Source organism: Marmota monax, unplaced genomic scaffold (assembly GCF_021218885.2).
Source record: "Marmota monax isolate L192 unplaced genomic scaffold, Marmota_monax_Labrador192_F-V1.1 WCK01_AAM20220418_F8-fsc00076, whole genome shotgun sequence".
Taxonomy (NCBI): domain Eukaryota; kingdom Metazoa; phylum Chordata; class Mammalia; order Rodentia; family Sciuridae; genus Marmota; species Marmota monax.
Genome location: NW_026692843.1, coordinates 8,371,998 through 8,391,616, shown reverse-complemented (window position 1 = coordinate 8,391,616; position 19,619 = coordinate 8,371,998). Strand labels below are relative to the sequence as shown.

The window sequence follows — 19,619 nt, the reverse complement described above, 5'->3', positions numbered from 1 at the left end:
GACAGGGCCAGTGCAAAGGACCTGGGGCAGAAGGAATGGGTATTGGGAAGGCAGAAGAACCAGGAGGTTGGCAGCCACATCCTTGGCCCACAGAAGACAAGTCAGCCACAGGCAGCACCCCTCTTTCTTTTACCTCTGATTCTAGATGCCCACAGGAATAGGGTCACCATGAGGTAGCGTTGTGCAGGAAGGTCACTGTGGCTCCTCATCAGATATTCTCAGGTCCAAAAACACAGGCCTGGTCCCCAGTGGTGCTGGGATGAATGTGGAGAGGAACTGAGCAGGTGGCAGCTGATGCCTGGCCAGGGAGATGGCATGGCGTAGCCTGCTTGCGTGCCAGACGCTTCTCCCCGGGGGGAGCAGCTCTCTCTCTCGCTCTCTCTCTCTCTCTCTCTCTCTCTCTCTCGCACCACAAAGCTGAGCACAAGCCCCTCTTCTGCAGGCAGAGCCAGCTCACTCCTGAGGGTTGACTTGGGAGCATCTTGTATCTTTGAGGCTAACACAAAACCATGACTAGGACATGAGGCCACTGAAGCCGTCAGTTCATCATGTATGCCCAGCAGCCTGGTCAGCACTGTCTGCAGTCCCTTAGATGCCACAGACCCAGCTGCCACCAGGGACCAGGGGATGTCCGGCTCAGGTTCCTCCTCGGTGAGAACTGTGCCCCCATTCTTCTTGGGGCCTGAGGTGTGGGCTGGCGGGGCAGGTGCCTTGGAGGGACACTTCTGGCCCTGCCCAGGCAGTCCCCTTCCCCTTGGGATCCTTCTTGGCTGGCGGGTGGTTTCTGGTACATCACACACCCCTGCACCTTAGATGAACCTGCCTTACCCGTCTTTCCTCTCCAAATTTCTGGGAGCCCCATGCTTGGCCCCGAGCAGCCAGACCCAGGGGACTGCACCAGTCCACGGCACTGAACACCAACAGCCTCCACTCCCGTCTGGGGCTTGTCCCCTGCACTCACCCCGCACATGCCCTGCCTCCTCCACCCTCCACCTGGGGACTAAGGTACCCACGTGGAGTCCACCAGTCCTAGCTGCTCCTGCCTCAAGGGCTGCTCCGCCCCAGGGACCCCCTGTTGTCCTCTGACTCTGAACATCTGCATGTGCTGGCACAGCCCGGGCACCAGGGCCAAGCAGGGAGAGCGCAGCTGCTGCTCTCAGGAGTGTGATTCCAGGGAGAAGACAGACAACAAGCAGAACCACATTAGGCTCAGGGTGGGCCCTGCCAGGGGGAAAGGTCAGGGACACTTCCGGTTCACAGCACAGGCATTCCTGCCTCCTGTACAGCTTGTCTGTGACACCAACACCCTGGCCGGCATCCCTGGCCCAGATAATGGAGATTTTCAAACACGTTCCCAGGAGCAGGATGAGGACCTGGTCTTCCAGTGCTAAGGCCTGAATGTGCCAGACGAGCAGCACCTCTGGAAAAAAACAGACTTCACACTAACTTTCCATAGAAAGCACAGGCAGGCAAGGCACTAGCTGTGACAGAGGTTGGGGAGAGGGATGCCACCAAGGGAGCCCAGAGAGGGAGGTGTGCTTGTCTTTATGTCTCTGTGTAGACCCAATGAGCCTCCTGCTTATTCCAACAGCCACATAGGAGGGTTCTTGCAAACACTCGAAATTCAGTGTCACCATTAAAGTACACCCATCCCCTTAAAAGCATCTCCTTCAGGGAGCACTAGGGTTGCAGGTGCTGTGCTGGCGCCACCTCCTGGCCGTAAAGGTCATTCGCAAGTCCCCTGCGTCTCCCAAAGCTCCCAGGGCATCCCCACTGGAGGAGCAGCAGACCCTGCCACCACCAGTCAACCCCCACAGTCAGCCTGCGCAGCAGGTGCAGCCAGTTCAGGAGCTTTCTGGGAACAGGCCACTATAGTCTGATCCCTATTAATGCCCATGACAGCATTTATGTACAAGATAAATTCATTTCAGTTTCCTTCTACAATTAATGGCCTATTATTTGAACCAGACTCAGCTGAAAATACTGCTCTGATACCATCAATCTTGTAAAGATTAAATGTCCCTCGGTCTGAAGCCAGAGGGCACCAGGCTGGGTAGGAGGGCTGCCTGGCTGGCCAATGCCACCCAGTTCTGCTGAGGGAGTCAGGTGCTCTCCATCAAGACACCTAGAGGCTCACTCAAGGTCATGACATGCTGAGAGGGCATAAAATGGGGGTGCTCAGGACCCTAGTCTCGGTTACAACCAGGGACAACAGTGTCATCACTTTGGTGCCAACCCATGATGGCTGCAGGCAGCTGGAGCAGCCGGACCACCACCAAACCTTGGTGGGTGGTTGTTGCCCACAGCCACCCACCAACAACAAAGGTAGCCCACACAGGACCATGCTGCAGGCCAGAGGATGGTGCCCCCAGGAGGGACACCAGGTTGCAGGCACCACTAAGCCAGGCACAGCAGCAGACACACTGCACACCACGCCCCGCCTCCTACCAAACAGCTCTAGGACTTGCTTCTGTTCCCTGGCCCACTTTATTATTTTTTATGTATTTATTTATTTATTTTTTGGTACAGGGGATTGAACTCAGGGACACTCAAACACCAAGCCACATCCCTTTATTTTATTTAGAGACAGGGTCTCACTGAGTTGTTTAGGGCCTTGCTAAGTTGCTGAAGCTGGCTTTGAACTCACGATCCTCCTGCCTCAGCCCCCTGAACCAATGGGATTATAGGTGTGTACCATCACACCCTGCCTCCCTGGTCCTCTTCTTTTAAATTTTATTTTTATTAATTTTTTTATATATGATAGTGAAAATGTTCATCATCTCTAACAATTAGAGAAACACAAATCAAAACTAAGATTTCATCTCACTCCTGTTAGAATGGAAGCTATTAAGAATATAGACAACAATAAGTGTTGGTAAGGACGTGGGGGAAAAGACACTCATACGTTGCTGGTGGGACTGAAAATTGGTACAGCCAATCTGGAAAGCAGCGTGGAGATTCCTTGGAAAACCAGGAATGGAACCACCATTTGACCCACCTATCCCTCTCCTCGGTCTATACCCAAAGGACTTAAAAACAGCACACTACAGGGATACAGCCACATCAGTGTTTATAGCAGCACAATTCCCTGGTCCACTTCTCTGGGCAATCAAGAAAATGGCCTCAGGCAGCTTTTCCAGCTGCCCTGAGCCCTAGCCCTGGCTGCTGGCACTTCAGAGACCTTGACTTTGAGAATACGTCCTCTGCAGGCTAGGAGTAGTGCTGTCCAAGGTGGTGTGAGGTGCCCTTGGAGGTAAGTTCCTGACCAGGATTGGACAGGCTCCTGCCTGGCACTTCCCGTCTGAGCAACAGGGTGGCACCCCCTCTGCTGGGTACCCAGCTTAACCACTGCACATCCGCAATGCAGACTGTTTGGCAAGTCAACACATTCTGAAGGTTTTTTAGTTTGTTTTTTGTATAATTCAAAATATTTTCTCATTTTCTTTGTGGCATTTCTCTGAATCATGGGATTCAACTTGGTTGACTTCTAAATATTTGACAATTTCTCAGAAAGCGTTTTAGTTAACGTCTAATTTTATCCCTCAACATCCAATAACACATGTCGCATAATTCCAGTCTCCTGGAGGTGTTTGTTTATGGCCCAGACTCCCACATGTGCTGGTGAAGGGTCTGTGGTCAGTGCCAAAGCCAGGGAGGACCCTGGAAAGAAGGCAGCCAAGAGCCCTAGAACTCATCCAGACCTGGGAATGTCCTCTTCAGAGGGTCAGGACCAGAACACCCCAAGCACAGGCCACTGGGGACCTGTCCAGAAAAAGCCCGAGCCAGCCTTGAGGACAGGCAGGCATGTGCAGCCCTCAGAGGTCCACAGGGCTACTAAAACTCCCCTCAGCTTCCTGCTGAGAGGCCTGTGAGGACAGTGAGCCTCACACTGGGCCCTTAAGCCCACTCACACTACCTCGTGGTCTCAGGGCCACAGATGCTGGGCAGACGTCCCTCCTTGCTCTGCCTCTTGGTGTATGGCATCTCGGGTGGCTCCACCAACACCGCAGAGCAGGCTGTTGGACAGGCCTTTGTCCACCTGCACATAAGCTAACAGAGCAGGCATATTCAGATCCCTGCCAGGCAGGCCTGCCCACTCCTCCACCAGGTTCTGCTATTTCCTTGTCTGTGAAAGCCAGGAGACTGGGTGCTCAGGACTGCCCTGGGCTTGTGCAGAAGACCTCTCTGCCATCAGGAGGCAGCCCTCTTTGCTCTGACCACAGCCCCGGTTCTAAAGGTCACTTCCACAGCAGCACAGCCACCCTTGCTCTCTCCTGGCCATGCTAGCGTGGCTCCTCTCCTCACCCGTTACTTGAAAACACCTGTGTCTTTACAGTTAAAGGAGGCTGGGAAGAGCAGAGGGACTTTCCTGCAGCAATGCCAATAGTGAAGTAAGCCACAGTGCAGGGCAGGAAGGAGGCAGTCAGAGAGGCTCTGAGGACAGGCAGCCACGAGGAGCTCCCTGCAGGACCTGTGCTCAGCACCGTGTGTCGCGTGCCGCCTTCATGCTCACTCTGCCTGGAGCTGGTACAATACCTGGATCTGAGGGCCTGCTGTGGGAAACCTGAGCTCTTATTCCTTCACCCATCCCCTCTGTACCCGTCGGGGCCCCAGTGACACAAGGGTCAGGCTCGTGACATCTTCTCTCAGCCATGCTGCCCAGCCACTGGAAGACATTTTTAGGTGTGCTCCACTCAACAGTACCACTGCTTTCTGCAGGGCCATTTTCTCTTCTCTCTGTCATGTCCAATTTGATGTATATTCAACCAGTGTGTTTTTCTTTGAGATTCTGTCTTTTCATTTGCAGAAGTCCCATTTAGGAAGAAGGAAGTTAGATCCTGGCAGAGGAAAGCAAAGGGCTAAGGGAGGCCAGCTTCCACGAAGGGGTGGATGAGTCCAGAGCTGGGAGGTGGCAGCCACAGAGAGGAGGGCCACTGGGAAGCAGTGAGGCTGTGTCCTGAGCCCCCATGGACGCAGGTACTGGTCAGAGCTGGAGGCACACTGCCCTGAATGTGGGTGGAGGGGCATGGAGAAGGGTCTGGAGGTGCTGCAGGGATTCTGGACTCTGCCAGGAATCTGCAGCTCTGTGACTGTCTCCGTGACCATAGGGCACCACTCACCCAGCACCGAATGCCCCAAATCCAGAGACAAACCTTGACAGAAAATTGTCTCACCAAGGGTTTCATCTCTGCTCTGCCCATGTCAGGTTCTAGGGGCAGAGAAAGGCTGAAGAACAAGGACCACTTTTCCACCAGGACTCCACCTTGTGGAAAGTCAGAGAAGCAAGTAGCTGTAAATGTGATGGTGTGACAGAGGGTGCTGTGAAGGACAAGGGACAGACCTAGCCCAACCCAAGGAGCCTGAAGCTTCTGAGGAAGAGCCTGAGATGCTGTTGGGGTGTAGATGAGGTGTCCCCAGAAGCTCATGTGTGCGATAGTGCAAGGATGTTCAGAGGTGAAGTGTCTGGGCCATAAGAGCCTGAATCTGATCAGTGCATTGATCTCCTGACAGGGTCACCTGGGTGGTGACTGCTGGCTGGTGGGGTGTGGTGGAGGGGGTAGCCATGGGGCTGCCTTCGGGGTGTACATTTGGTGAGCTGAACTTAATATCTCTCTGCTTCCGGATGTCCTATTCCCAGCTGCTTTCCTTGACCACAAGCTTCCACCATGATGTTCTGCTTCTTCCCAGGCCCTAAGGAATGGAGCTGGCTGTCTGTGGACTGAGACCTCTGAAACTGTGAGCTCCAAAATAAACTTTTCCTCCTATAAAATTGCTTGTGACAGCAGCAAAAAAGCAGACTAAAGCAGACTTCATCTCTGAAGCAACAAATAGTTACTCAAAGCCTTGCAAACATCTCCTTGGGGGAGCTCCAAGGCCCCTCCTACCTCCCAGGCCCCTCCTACCTCCCAAGGCTGCTGACCTCACTGGGGCCACCGTCCCACAGAACCCAAGACTCTCACAGAGGAGGGACAGGTCTTTCCTAGCTCTGCAGAGGCTGCATCCCATAGTATCCTGAAGCAAGCCGGCTCCCAGGGGTCTCCTAGGGGCTCAAAAAGGGACATGGGCACAGGGGAGCAGAGCAGTGCAGGTGTGGGGGCAATCTCCTGTCTCTACAACCTGCAGACTGCAGCAGCCTTCTTACTCCCAGACACCCGAAGCTGAGGGCCTCCCTCTCTTGGCCAGTTGCACCTCCATTCCCACCAGGCTAGCCGACAAGGAGGCAGTCCTGAAGCACCTGTGTGCCACCATCACTACTCCACCCTCCACCCCACAGGTCACAGTGGCATCAGAACACCCAGCAGCCTGCAATTGGTGGCAACAACTGAATTGAGGCCAATCGCAGTGTGAAGCAACTCTGGGCTTGGGAGGGCCAGCCTCAGGGCAGGCTCGCCTAGCCTGGTGCGTCCACCACAGCATGGAGGAGGACTCACCGTGAAATGCTCCTGTGACTTGTAGTTTTCATCCAGGTAAACTCGAGCCCTGTTGTAGTCTTTCATTGCATCACTTGAGAGTAGTTCCCTGGAAGGAGAAAAGCAAGCTCATTAAGGAAAAGCAACAGAGGCCTCCTCATGCAGCAGGACCCTCACGAGGCGCAAGGGTGTAGTTCAGAGAGCATCTTCACGTCACCCTGAAACCTGCACAAACCACTGCGGGAGAGAGGGAGGGAAGAGACAGGAGGGAGAAGAGGGAGGGGAGGACGAAGGGAGGGGGACGAAGGAGGAGGGGAGGGAGGAGGGGGGATAAAAGGGATGAAGGGAGGGACGAGAAGGGAGGGAGGGAGGAGGGGCCTCGTTAAGCCAGCTGCTGGCACCCACAATGTGCAGAGCCTGAAGGAGGACAGCAAGGCTCCAACACCGAACAGCGTGACTCCACCATGTCTGGCATCACATCCAAATTACCTGACATCCAAAGAGAAGCACCAAACGCCAACAATGTAATCAGAGACAGAGAGGACAAAAGTGATGGAATTAGCTGAAAGAATCTTAAAACAGCAACTTCAGACACAACCAAGCACACCATAATATTTCTTTTTTAAAATTTTTAAAAATTTTAATTCATTATATATGACAACAAAATGCATTACAATTCATATTATACATATAGAGCACAACTTTTCATATCTCTGGTTGTAAACCATGGTATTTCTTCAAAGAAAACATGAAGGTAATGAAGAAAGCCACAAAACCCAAAATCACAAAGAAAACTGGAGCTGAAAAATACAGTATCAGAAATAAAACAAGTTCATGGGATGGACTTCAGGTTCATCCTGCACAAGAACTGACCAGTGACCCTCAGACACACACGGAAACCCCCACTGAGGCCAAGGGAGTCTGCTGCCTCCAGAACTGGGCAACACCAGCACCCTGACTCTGACGACCAGCGAGGAGGAGGAGGAAGAGCACTGTTGAGAGAAGTTAGGAACACACGATTTCCAGGTTTTATTAAAATTATAAATCCACTGTTAAAATTAAAAAAAAAAAATCAAACCAAAGAGCGACATACTCAAGTCACTGAGGACCAGCTATGAAGACCAAATCTGGCAGTCAGGGGTGAAGTACACTATAGTCAAGAACGATGGCCAGTTCTCAAGGGTGGGGCAGTGCCACAGGCGGCCATTTGAGAGCCTTGAAGGGGCAAGCAAAATGACAGGCTTGCGCTCCAGGCCACAGACATGGCCTCCAGGATGACAGACAGACATTCTCAGACAGAGGAGAGCTGTGCTGAAATCCACAGGAATGGATCCCAGGAGTGAGCACTGAGTGCAGAGGAGCCGGTAATAGCCAGCGGCAGCAGTGCCCACTGCATGACCTTCTTAAAGGACAGCTGGCTATTCACAGCAAAAGCAACAGGCCCGTGAGGCTGGCAGGGAGGAAGGAGCCCAGGAGGGTGGAGCCACTCCCCCACCAGTGCGCTGGCCTCCATCACATCTTCTCCCTGCTCTTCAATCGCCCTGCTTTCCTCTTTTTGGCAACTTGTTAATATATTTAAACCCTAATTTTGTAAGGAAGTGCTCTGCAGATGTTTTCCCAGTGTGGCCAAATGCCCTGTGTGTAGAGTGCCTCTCTATAAACAAGGAGGTTCATTTCAACATGATTAATTTGCCAGTCTTACCTTTCATCAGCCACACTTTTTGGACCTCTGTGAGGAAATCTCTGCCTGTCTCCAACCTATGAAGAAGCTATTCTCCTATATCTTAGTCTTAAGAAAAGTTTGCTTAAGAAAAGTTTTACTTTTCTACAAGTGCAACTGCCAGTGCAGGTTGTGGTGGCCCTGTCTGACAGGAATTGTGGATCCCAGTTCAGGAAACACAGCCCACAGCACCACAAGCCGGGCATAAGGGGCGTAGCCTGGCCTGCCTCTGCTGTCTGCCCTGCGTGTCTGCAGCCTGCAGCCCTGGTCCCTCTGCTGCAGATCAGCCTGTGGTCAGGCGGGCAGAAGTCCCACCTGGTTCCCCTTCAGGACTGTCCCAGCTGTTGTTCACTCTGCTTCTCCACAGCATTTTATATCAGTTTGGTGAGTGTTAGGGGAAAAAAATTAAAATTGCCCAAATTACAAATTATTTTGAGGAAATGTGCAAGTTTTTCAGCCTGAAAGCCACCCCTGTCGTGTTTGAGGAACTCAAGTGGTAGGAATTCAGGATGGGTGGCAATGTCACTCCCAACGCCTGGCCTAGAACAGCAGGACACTACAGAGTCCCCACAAGCCTTCTTCTCCTCAAATCAGACACCAGGTTGGAGGGCTCAAACCCCCTCCGTGGACCCAGGTGCCCCCATGTGGACCTGCACATGGCGTGCCTTCCTCGTGGCATGGAGGCCTTCTATGGCCAGCCCTGAAGCCACAAGGCACGACTTCTCCTGCACGGGAGGCCAGAGCACAGGATTGGGGACAAGACCCAGCAGGTTCAAGACCACACTTGTCAGAGACAGAAAGGAAGGACATTAATGTCATGACCCGCTTGGAAAACACCACCCATAATGACAGCCTTCAACATTTTCCAAAACGAGCTTATACAGATTTTACCTTTTACCTGCATTGTATTTTACAGAATGTTAGTGAAGTACAATTCACTACAATTCTCAAGGCCTGGGATTTCTGCAGACCTCAGGACAAATTTCTAGCAGAAGCACCCTGTTCAAGAAGTCCCTCTTGAGGACATGGAGAAAAGGAACATTTCTACACTGATGGTGGCACTGAGAGTCAGCACAAGTGCTATGGAAACCCTCACAAGGCTAGGAATGGAACCACCCTATGACCCGGTTATACCACTCCTCGGCATTTAGTCTCAAGAATTGGAGTCACCACACTACGGTGATCATGCACACCCATGTCTACAGCAGCACAATTCACAGCAGCCAAACTATGGAACCAGCCTCAGTGTCCATCAAGGAATGAATGGACAAAGAAGGCACATGTATATACATGATGGACGTTTTAGTCCTGAATGATAAAGACGGAGATGACACACCCTACCCCCACCCTGCAGCCCACAGAAACCTGTCCCGAGACTTACTTGACAAACTTGTCCACGTGGGACATGGAGGCCTCATAGTTCTTTCCTCCGAACTCCTGGCAGTGCAGGGCCATGAAATGAGGCTTGTGGGTGTGCACGACCTGAGGAGGAAGAGCACAAGGTCAGGCACAAGCCACCCCCAGCCCTGGCATCACAGGTTGGGGTGCTGCACCTCTACACCAGGGTGCTTCTCCACAGAGGCTGGAAGAGCCTCCCTGACATGCCCAGCTACTTTCATTTCCAGTGTTCTCCCTCTTTCCATCACCATAGATTCCTTAGAAAAGATTCAGAGTTTCTTAGAACTTCTTCAATAATCTAGAGGCATCATTCTCCAATCAGAAAAAGAAACACTTTGGGCTTCAGAGTCTGGATAGCTCTCAAAAATTGAACAAGCAGGTCATCATCTCAAAGACACCACCTGTAGGCCACCAGCAAATGAGAATGCCACCCAAGTATATACATGTGTGAGCATGTGTGCACATCAGCGTATGTCTGTACATGTGTGTATAAACTGGGTAAGAGAATGCAACTGCAGGAGTAAGCATGTGTGTGGATGTGTTTAGCTCTACATGTGTGCACAAGTGTGCCCAAGAACGTGTGTGCATTGTGTATGTGAGTCTCATGTATGAGCATGTGTGAGCGCTATCACGAGCATCACAGGCATATGTGTGAATGATTTGCAAGGTGTGTATGAATGTGAGAATGTGAGTGTGCATAAGACTGTATAAGCACACCTGTACAAAGTATGATTGTGAGAACGTACATGAGGGTATACATGAGCCTGTGTCGGCACAAGCTGGCACATATGTGTAAGCATGTGCACACTTGCACATAGGCACTTTTGACCCGTATGGGAATCACTGAAGCCAACTGATGAGCAGGCACCAGGTCCCAAAGTTGTCTCATATCCTTGGGGAATTCTACATGGCTGTGAAGCAGAGGAGGACACTGGTACAGAGCATAACTTGCCCAATGTAACAAAGCCTGAGCAGCAGAGCCTGGACTCAGGCCTGAGCCTAGACTGGCCTACCCAACTGCAGTACCATCCCTGTGCCCACACTGCACTGTCTCCGAGGTCCCAAGATCCCCAACTTCATGTTTCTGAAGTCACTACAAGGACTCCATGTCTCTGCGGTATGCTCAACTTGCCCTAAAGTGCCATTTCAGAGCGGCCCAGTATTCCCCTTTGACAACAGACTTCCCGAATCCTGACAGTTACACGGCCGGCCATGCAGACCTACACTCCCAGGCAGCAAAGCTCAGACAGACACACATAAGGCAACCCAGGAGTCCAGATGTCATCTGAGCAGAGGGTGGTATGGCCTTGTTGCCCTGCTTTCTGGAGCACAGGACAGGCAGTGCCTTGCAGGGACGTCCCCTGACAGGGTGACCATACCTGGTAGTCATTGAGAGCAGAAAGGGCCTTTGGGATGTTAGGGGGGCAGGAGCAGAAGAGAAGCCACAGTCAGGTTCACTGCCACGCCAAGGCCAAGGATGGGGGCAGCAGCTGGACCCACAGGCAGAGTGGGGCCGCAGGGTTGAGAAGACACTCAGACGCAGAAGTGCCCGCCAATGGCCAGGAGGCCTCCACACAGCCCTGCTGTGCGACAAGAAACCAGAGGGAACCAACAGTGCAGATCCACCACATGTGGCTCAGCCCCAGGCAGGACCAACTCGACTTCAGGTTGTGACATAAAAACCCAGGATATACTTATCCAAAGGGGAAAATTCTAATAAGGACATGAACACATGCGACATTTCTGCAAACAGCTCCACTGTGAGATGGGACAGTGCCCTCACAGGGTCACAGGGCCACCTCTGCAGCGGTGACGTTTGCCAGAACACTCCTGATCTGTTCCTTTGCCTATGGCATGGTGCTCTGGGCCTCACTACTACACGGGCTTCCTCTAGGGTCCTCAACGAAGTACATGCACACTAGCAATGTCGGCCATGACCCCATGGCAGAGGCCAAGGAGCTCAGGGCCACTGAGTGGCTGGCTGTGCCAGCGACAGAAGGCTCTCATCTCAAAACAAATCTCCTCTAGCTCCACCACAGGTCTTCCTTCATCCCTGTGTCACTTCTTGAAGCAACATGTGCACACCACAGCCTACCTAGAACTTCATCACTGTGGGTTCAGTGTAACAGAGCCTGAGCAGCAGAGCCTGCACTCCGCTGGCTTCCTTAGGGAGTGCGGTCCTGCCTGGGGCTCACTCCCACCACAGTGTCTCCCACTGCATTGCTAACAGCGCATGTGGCATAGGAAACTGTAAACGAGAAGTGCGTGTGATTCCTGGCACACGCAGGTAACTGAGGGGCCCACATATTTCCTGTCTTCAGCAGATGTGGTTCTTCAGTGCATCCAGCTTCCTGGAACACTGCAGGAAGTTCTTACCCAGCTGCTGAGGTGAAGGGGCTGGAGGGAAAGGAAGCAGAAAGGTGCCGGGGAGCCCAGACCACGATGTATGTCCACGGTGCACTGTGCTGGCAACTTCTCCATTGGAAAGGGAGGAGCCATGGTGCGCATGGTCTTCGAAACTAGACCATCCTCAAGAGAGGCACCAGAAGCCATTGTTAGAAGCTTCCTATTTAAGGAAGACTGGGGTACCCCTCCCCGTCGGCACACAGGCACAGGCACTGGTGGGCCATGCTCCCCCCCAGGCTGCCTAGACCATGTGGAAGCAGAAGTCAAACCCTCACTCCATGAAGAGAAACACACCACCACTCTTTCAGATCTTCAGGTATGATGGCCTGCATCTAAATTCCAAGGAGCACTTCCCTCAAAATCACTTGTTTAAACAGAAGTAGCCTTCTATGGCACAAAAGTCAGCATTTACATGACATTAAACTTCCAAGGTTGACTCTGGTCCTGTGTACCTCCAAAATAGTGGAGGGATCCAAACTCAACAGCCATAGGAGTTGGCCATGGCCCAAGCGCAAGAGCATGGATAGATATACTGAAGGGCTGCATCTGCTGAAGACAGGAAATATGTGGGCCCCTCAGCTACCTGCATGTGCCAGGAATCACACGCACTTCTCCTTTACAGTTTCCTATGCCACATGCACTGTTAGAAATGCAACGGAATGGGCGGGGGATGTGGCTCAAGTGGTAGCGCGCTCGCCTGGCATGCATGCGGCCCGGGTTCGATCCTCAGCACCACATACAAACAGAAATGTTGTGTCCACCAAGAACTAAAAAATAAATATTAAAAAAAAAAAAAAAAGAAATGCAACGGAAGAACACTGTGGTGGGAGTGAGTCCCAGGCAGGACCGCACTCCCTAAGGAAGCCACAGGAGAGCAAGGAAGACACCAGCTTTCTGACAGACAGGTCTTGGTGCCTGCAGGGGACCCTGCCCAGGCAACGGCGCAGCACTGCTCAGAGAGAGCCCATCTCTGCTGGGAGCCCTGGCAAACAGAATGAGCCCAGCTCCTCCTCCACAAGCCTCGCCGGAACGCCAAGGGTGGTACGGGGCAGGAATTCAGCCAGCAGATGAAGCAGTGCTGAAGTGACAAGTCAATCCACATACAAGAAGCATCCTCAGACAACACAGTACCACTGCTCTCTGCTGCTTCCAGCCTGGACATGGGCACAAAGGAAAAAAATAGTTAAAACCCAGGAGAACCCAGGTCATGAAAGGGGACACAGGGCACATGGAGAAGTTGGTAGATTTTTAGGAGAAAAACCACAGACCAGTGGCACTAACTCAGCCCAAATGAGCAGAAAGCCCTCTCAGGAGCCCAGGAGAAGAAGAGCTGGAGGAGTGCACTTGGTGAGACCCCAGGGCGGGCAGGCGACTGTGCCCCTAGGTAATGCTCTTCTTCCACCTGGTGGGAGGGAAGGGACCTGACAAGCGCCCAGGCTCAGGGACAGACGAGAAGGCAGCCTTGCCCTAAGACACCTAGAGGAGGCAGACATCATGAGGGGCAGCACGCACCACACCAGGCTGGCCAGTCACAATTAGCTGCAGGACCCCTGCGAAAGGGGCAGCCACCAACCAACAACAGCCAGCTGGACCCAAGGAAAGCAGAAGACAGAAAGAGCCTGCAACAGGTGCCCACAGGTCCAGGACAAGAGCGAGGCCGACCCGCAGAACACAGGGGGCAAAGCCACGGCCAGCACTAGCAGCTGAGCAGCACACTGACCCACTGGAGACACAGGCCCCACACAGACGTGTGTGCAATAGCATGCCACGTACTACAAGTACAGGTGCAATATGGCTGCTCAGAACCACCCAGAGAAAACCTGAGCCACTCCTCGGTCAGGAAGATGATCCACAATTCCAGTCCTGTCAGAGCCACAGCTACAGACAATTCTGCCAGTCCGGGGTCCTGCAGGACAGTGAGCTCCTCCCTCTGGGATCAGGGCTCCCGCAGAACCACACAGACTGGCCTGGAAGGACAGTCAAAGGTGCTTCAGGCTTCTCAGGTAAGTTGTACTATTTCTAGGTAAGGATTTTATGTATGACAATTATAAGTTGCGGGGCTGGGATTATGACTCAGTGGTAGAGTGCTTGCCTCGCATGCGTGAGGCACTGGGTTTGACCCTCAGCACCACTTAACAGTAAAATAAAGATATTGTGTCCACCTATAACTAAAATCCAAATATTTTTAAAAAATGACTACAAGTTGCTTAAAGGAACAGGAAGTAGGTGGTCAGAGTCACAGAAACCCCTAGGCAAGAACAGGGATGGGGGGGGGGCAGGTTCTGGCTGATAGGATTTGCCAGGACACCTCCTCCTTAAACCTCATTAAAACTCCTCAGACCCAGCTCTCCTGGTGTACATGAAACCCATTTTTTTTTTTTTTTACCACTCTCTGAAAACCAGGACTGTGCAGGCTCCTATAACATTAACTTGACCACCCTTGCTTCCTGGAGCGGGCGGAGTATGAACCAAGGACAGCACCCTATCACGGCCTGGGTTCCTGCTGAGAGAACCACCTCCTCTCCTACTTCATCCACTGCCCACTACAGGGACCTACCTCCACACAGGAGTCTGCAGGAAACTCCACCACTGCCACTGCAGCCCTCAGGCCACTCCTGACTTGTCTGAGCTTCATCGTCAATCAGAGACAAGCCACAGACAGTGGGAGGAGACCCTGAGCTAGGGGAACACAGGACTCATTTCTTCTGTCTGTGTCTGGGCTTGCTCCGCTTGGGTCCTGCCAATGCCAGACCTGAGTACCTAGGTACCTGGGTATAGGAGGAGCTCACAACATGACAATGATGAGGACACACTTGCTGTGGCCAGACCCAGCAAATGGATGCTGTCAGCCTCCCGGGCCCAGTTAAGAAGGTGCATGTCTTGGGGACAAGGGTGAGCTGGCCTTACCTGCATGAACAGCAGCACAAGGAGACACAGAGGCAGGTCCCCCAATAGGCACCCGAGTGCCCCTGGGCTCAAGCTGCTCTGTACCTCACACCCTAAGAGATGGCTGGAGGTTTTTCCCAAAGGACAGCCTGTCCACTTGTTTAAAACAACAACAAAAAAAAAGTTCTCAAAACATAATCCTCCATGTTGACAGCAAGACACTGGCCAGGTCCTCTCAATGCACAGCACCCAGGGCTCGGGTGGAGGTTGGAACTGCCCGAGAATCTCATAAGAGGCCCACTGCATCCACAGCCAAGCCAGCACCAGGTCTGGCCACCTGGCCCACAACCCTGCCCACCAAGAACAACCTGCACTGGCCTCCAAACCTACAAGGCCTGCAGCCACTGGAGATACAGCCTAGCACTTCCCCATCGCTACACTACACCTGGGGATGTCCCAACTGTTGGTCTGCAGAAGGCAGCCACAGGGTGGCCCAGGCTGCCAACCCTAGTTTGGAGTCAGCACAGCAGAGCGGGTCAAGGGGTGGATGGAGCCCAGCCCATGCCCACCCACAGAACACAGAGGGCTAACTCTCCTGGCCAGGTAGTCTGGTCATCTATTTCTTCAGCCCACAGAACCCAGCCCTGCCTGCAGGTCTGCAGGTGAGGCTCACTGTCTCACTGTTTTCCTGTCAAGACAGGCTGTGTCTGATGCAGCCCTGAGGGGCCTAAGCTGCCCTTCCCCCACCCCCACTGCCCACCCATGAAACAGGGAAAGCCACACCATGTGGCCAGCAGCCCTGGGAGGAGTGGAAGACAGGCCGGCAGAAGTCCTGGCACAGCTTAAAACGACAAGGCATGACACTCCCTTGCTGGCATCTCAGCAACAACTGGCGGTTAATATGCCACTTGCTCTGACCCATGGTTTTTCTGCCACTTTTGATAATACTAAGTGGAATTATGTACTCAATTTCCTCCCCAAAACCTGTCAACCTACATTGATCTCCATTGAAGTCACTCTTCTCCCAGGCTTCACCGCAGTCCCCTTGAGTCAGGGCCAATTTCCAGGGAGCCAACTTTCCAGCAACACCACACCCCAGCTCTGCAGAGCAAGGCCCAGGGGAGGCCTGCATTCAGCTTCACAGTGCCTTGGACCAGGCTCAGACCAGGTCCAGCATGGTCTTAAGAGCACTTGCTCTTGAATGACTCACAAGGAAAGCAACAACATGGACAAAGCTCCCCCAGGACCAAAGGATGCATAAAACCATGAATGTTAGGCAAAATTCTCGTCCATGCCACACCATCCTGCATCTTGTGCTGAGTGGCCCCACCTTCGGTTCCCACATCTAAACTGAATAGACAAAGTGGTCTCACGGGAGCAGTCTTCAGCACAACACTCTTTGAAGACCTCAGAGTAACAGAGTGCTTGGCACAAGCCAGGGACTCTCCTCTGAGGACGGAAGGGACTTCACTCTCTTCCCAGCATACTTCCTCCTGAGTGCCACACCGGCTCACCAGACTCACCTGCTCTTGTCAGCTCCCCCCGCTCTCATCCAAACCGCAAGGCTAGTCCCTTCCTAGGTGTGAACTGGACCAGAGATCAAGAGAATGCAGTGATGTGAGGGCTAGGCCACTGTGGCCAGCGCTGCAGCCCCTCCCCTGGCTGCCCTGGGTAGAGCAGTCCTGTGGAGGACTGTGGTCTCCCACACAAAGCCCATGTGACGTGGGCAGGCAGGTGAGCAAGCTGACAGGACAACGGCTCCTCATCTCCAGGAAAACGCAAAACTTCAGGGGACACAGTCTGGGCAATGAGCCGATCTCCATGTCATGAGAGGCCTGAGGCTAGACCACACAGCAAGCTCCAAAGTCCTGGCCCCCAAGAGTGAGCCATAAATGGCTACTGTCCAAAACCACTACTCTGTCACTCCCATGGTAGCACCGCCTCCAGTCAGCCATCTCTCTGCCCACACCCACCAGCTCCACCTGAAGAGGCCACCCTGTGGCCAGGGTGCAGCTCCTCTTTTGTTACACACGTGCCCTGGTTCCCATCAGAGCTTCCTCCACACCACACTACTCGCTCCAGGACCCTCGGACCAGGATGCTCTTAAAGCCCCTGGCCAGCAAGCACCATGCCTTCTGAGAACGACAGCCCTCAGGCCTCAAACCCTAAATATTTTAGAGGCAGGGAGGCTCACATCCACTTTTTCAGTTACGTTTTTCTTAGGAATTTCATAATTTCTTGAAAACTAGGAATTTGGCAGTGACACAGAATGCACGCAAGAGCAGCCCAACACTGGCAGTTCCAGAACCGCCAATGGCCCCTGAGCAAGGAGCATCAGCACCAACCCCACCAGGCGCTGGGGCTGGAGTGCTGAACACATGAGGCGTGGAATATGGGTCTGAGTGCCACACACCAGGGTTCCCCAGAAGATGAAAGGGGCCATGGGACAAGAAGCCCTGATAAAAACAGGCTGGGGCGAGCCTAAGAGCACGATAGCAGGCCCTGGAGTTGGCCCAAGCTCTCCGCACCTGACCACTCCACAGGCAGCTCTGCTTCCTCCACAGGCCCAACCCCACCAGACCCAGGTTTCCAAACCACTGTCTTCAGGTGGAACCATGTGCCTAAAGAACGGCCACTATCACCCCTGAGCTCCAAGGTAGAGTCCTCTGTGGTCAATGGAAGTTCTCCACATTACCCTCCTACTGCAGCAAAAGCCCTGAAGCCTGAACACTATCATGTGACCACACTGGAGAATCCCACCAAAACTCACCCAGCCCTGGGTGAAACCAGGATATATGCAACAGAGGTGACAATGTCCTCAGGCACCTCCTCAAACCCATGGTCTACCAACAGGAGGTTTAAAAACTCAAAACAATGCACAAGAGAAAGGATGACGTCTCCTGCACACAGACAGACAGTCACTCTGAGAAGAGGACCACAGGTGAAGGAAAGGATGACGTCTCCTGCACACAGACAGTCACTCTGAGAAGCATTCTGGTTCCATGGAATCTGCGTTATCAAACTGCAAACTCTGTCAGGTGTGGTGACTAAGCCTGTCATCCCTGGTACTCGGGTAGCTGGGACAGGAGGTTTGCTAGTTCAGGCCAGGACAATGTAGCAAAGCCGTGTCTCAAAAAAAAAAAAAAAAAAAAGTAAAAGGTATGAAGATGTAGCTCAGTAGCGTGCCCCTGGCTCCCATCCCCTGTGTTCAAAACTATAAACAGACAAATATCTTTATCATGCAAACTTTCAGGGGAGAAGTAATGAATGGTGCTGGAAAGACCAGAGTTCTGTTCTGGTGTCTCCACACCTACAGCCCAGTCTGCAAGTACATGCTGTACCAAGACTCCATGAGCAGCCTTCGTTAAACTGACCAGAGGTGGATTCACACCAAGCACTGTGACTCTGCAAGGGCAAAGGGAGAGTACTCTGTCTCGGGGCACCAGGCACCTTCTGCAAAGGCGCAGTCTGCAGGTTTGTGTCTGTGTGTGTGAAGAAAGGTCAGGCATGTGCACTGGACAGGACAGTGGGGTTCGATGACCCCAGGAACTATAACTGCACCTGACACCACACACTCCCCCAGGACGAGCCGCTGCCAGGCAGAACGCAATCTACATCCATAAGGACACGACAAAACAAAGAGAACCCAAGTACTGTCACCATGACATGAGGGTGCTATCTAGCAGAGGAGAATCTGTGGAAAACCGTCAAGAAAAGAGAACGAAGCAGGAATGTACCTTGCCTTTTTAAGATGACCTGTAACTCTGGAAACAAATAGTGGAGGGCCAGGCCTCCTTAGGGAAACATCCAGCTACGGGGACAAGCACCTCAGACTTGCAGAGCAGGCACCCTACAAACCCTTCCCAAAGCCCAGGCTCATAGGAGACAGGACAGCCGATGGAGGGAGCACGCTGCCTGCTGGAAGTGACCTTGCACAAATGCAGAAGAGTGCACCCAGCTTGACCTCAACCCAACCCAACACAAGAGACAGGGGAAGAGAGCACATGAAGGGTTTGAGGAGCACTCAGCAGCAAGACTGAACACTCCAGGAACTCTCCAGCTCCCTGATAACCCATGGGGCCACTGTGGCTCATGGGTCCTTCCTTGGCTGAAACATGGTGACCAAATGTCATTAAGTGGCAAGGGACCATATCTGGAGTCCCGGGACAGCAAAAAGATTATGAAGCAGGATAGAAGTACTTGAGAAAGCAATGGCTAAAATTGTCCTCAATTTAGAGAAAGACAAATTCAGAGATTCGAGAAACTCAGTGAATGCCTAAGGAGAAAAATCCAGAGAAAACCCATGTCCAGACATGTCATGATCAACTGATGAATGCAATGATGGAAAAGCCTTGACCCCCGTGGAGAAGGGACGCCCTGACAGAAGGCAGCTCCGTCACCCTGAACTGTTCCATCCATCAGAAAAACCTGGGCTCAGAAGAGAGCACTGTGCCAGAGGAAAGGTGACCCATCTATTGGACACAGGGGCTCTGGGGACAGATGACACCAGAGGGCACCAGCCTCGAGATGAAGAAAAGGCAGCAAAGGCAGGGTCTGCTTGAGTGTTGAGAGAGTACCTCTTGCTTCTTGGGTAAGCCTCCAAGGTAGCTGAGGACAACCTGTCCCCAAATATCATGCATGCATATGTGTATACATTTAAACATGTACTACATCTATAACGCACAATTTACATACTAAGTAATTAGGTAGGGCAGGGAACACTGAGCCTCTGCTTCGGTGCAGGTGGGGACCACATGGGAACTACAAGGGAACCTGGGGCAAGGCAGTATGGAGCACAG

The 19,619-nt window shown here is 52.6% G+C and overlaps 1 protein-coding gene across 3 annotated transcripts in view; it reads right to left on the bottom strand.

Annotated features, from left to right (window-relative positions):
- The window catches only part of Inpp5a (inositol polyphosphate-5-phosphatase A), a 177,717-nt gene that overhangs the window by 95,455 nt on the left and 62,643 nt on the right, over positions 1-19,619 (bottom strand). For all 3 annotated transcript variants that reach the window (XM_046448787.2, XM_046448788.2, XM_046448789.2), the window contains 2 exons: positions 9,512-9,612; positions 6,432-6,519 (listed from right to left, as the gene is read on the bottom strand). In XM_046448787.2, coding sequence (XP_046304743.1) covers positions 6,432-6,519; positions 9,512-9,612 — 189 coding nt within the window. The remainder of the gene's footprint in view (positions 1-6,431; positions 6,520-9,511; positions 9,613-19,619) is intronic.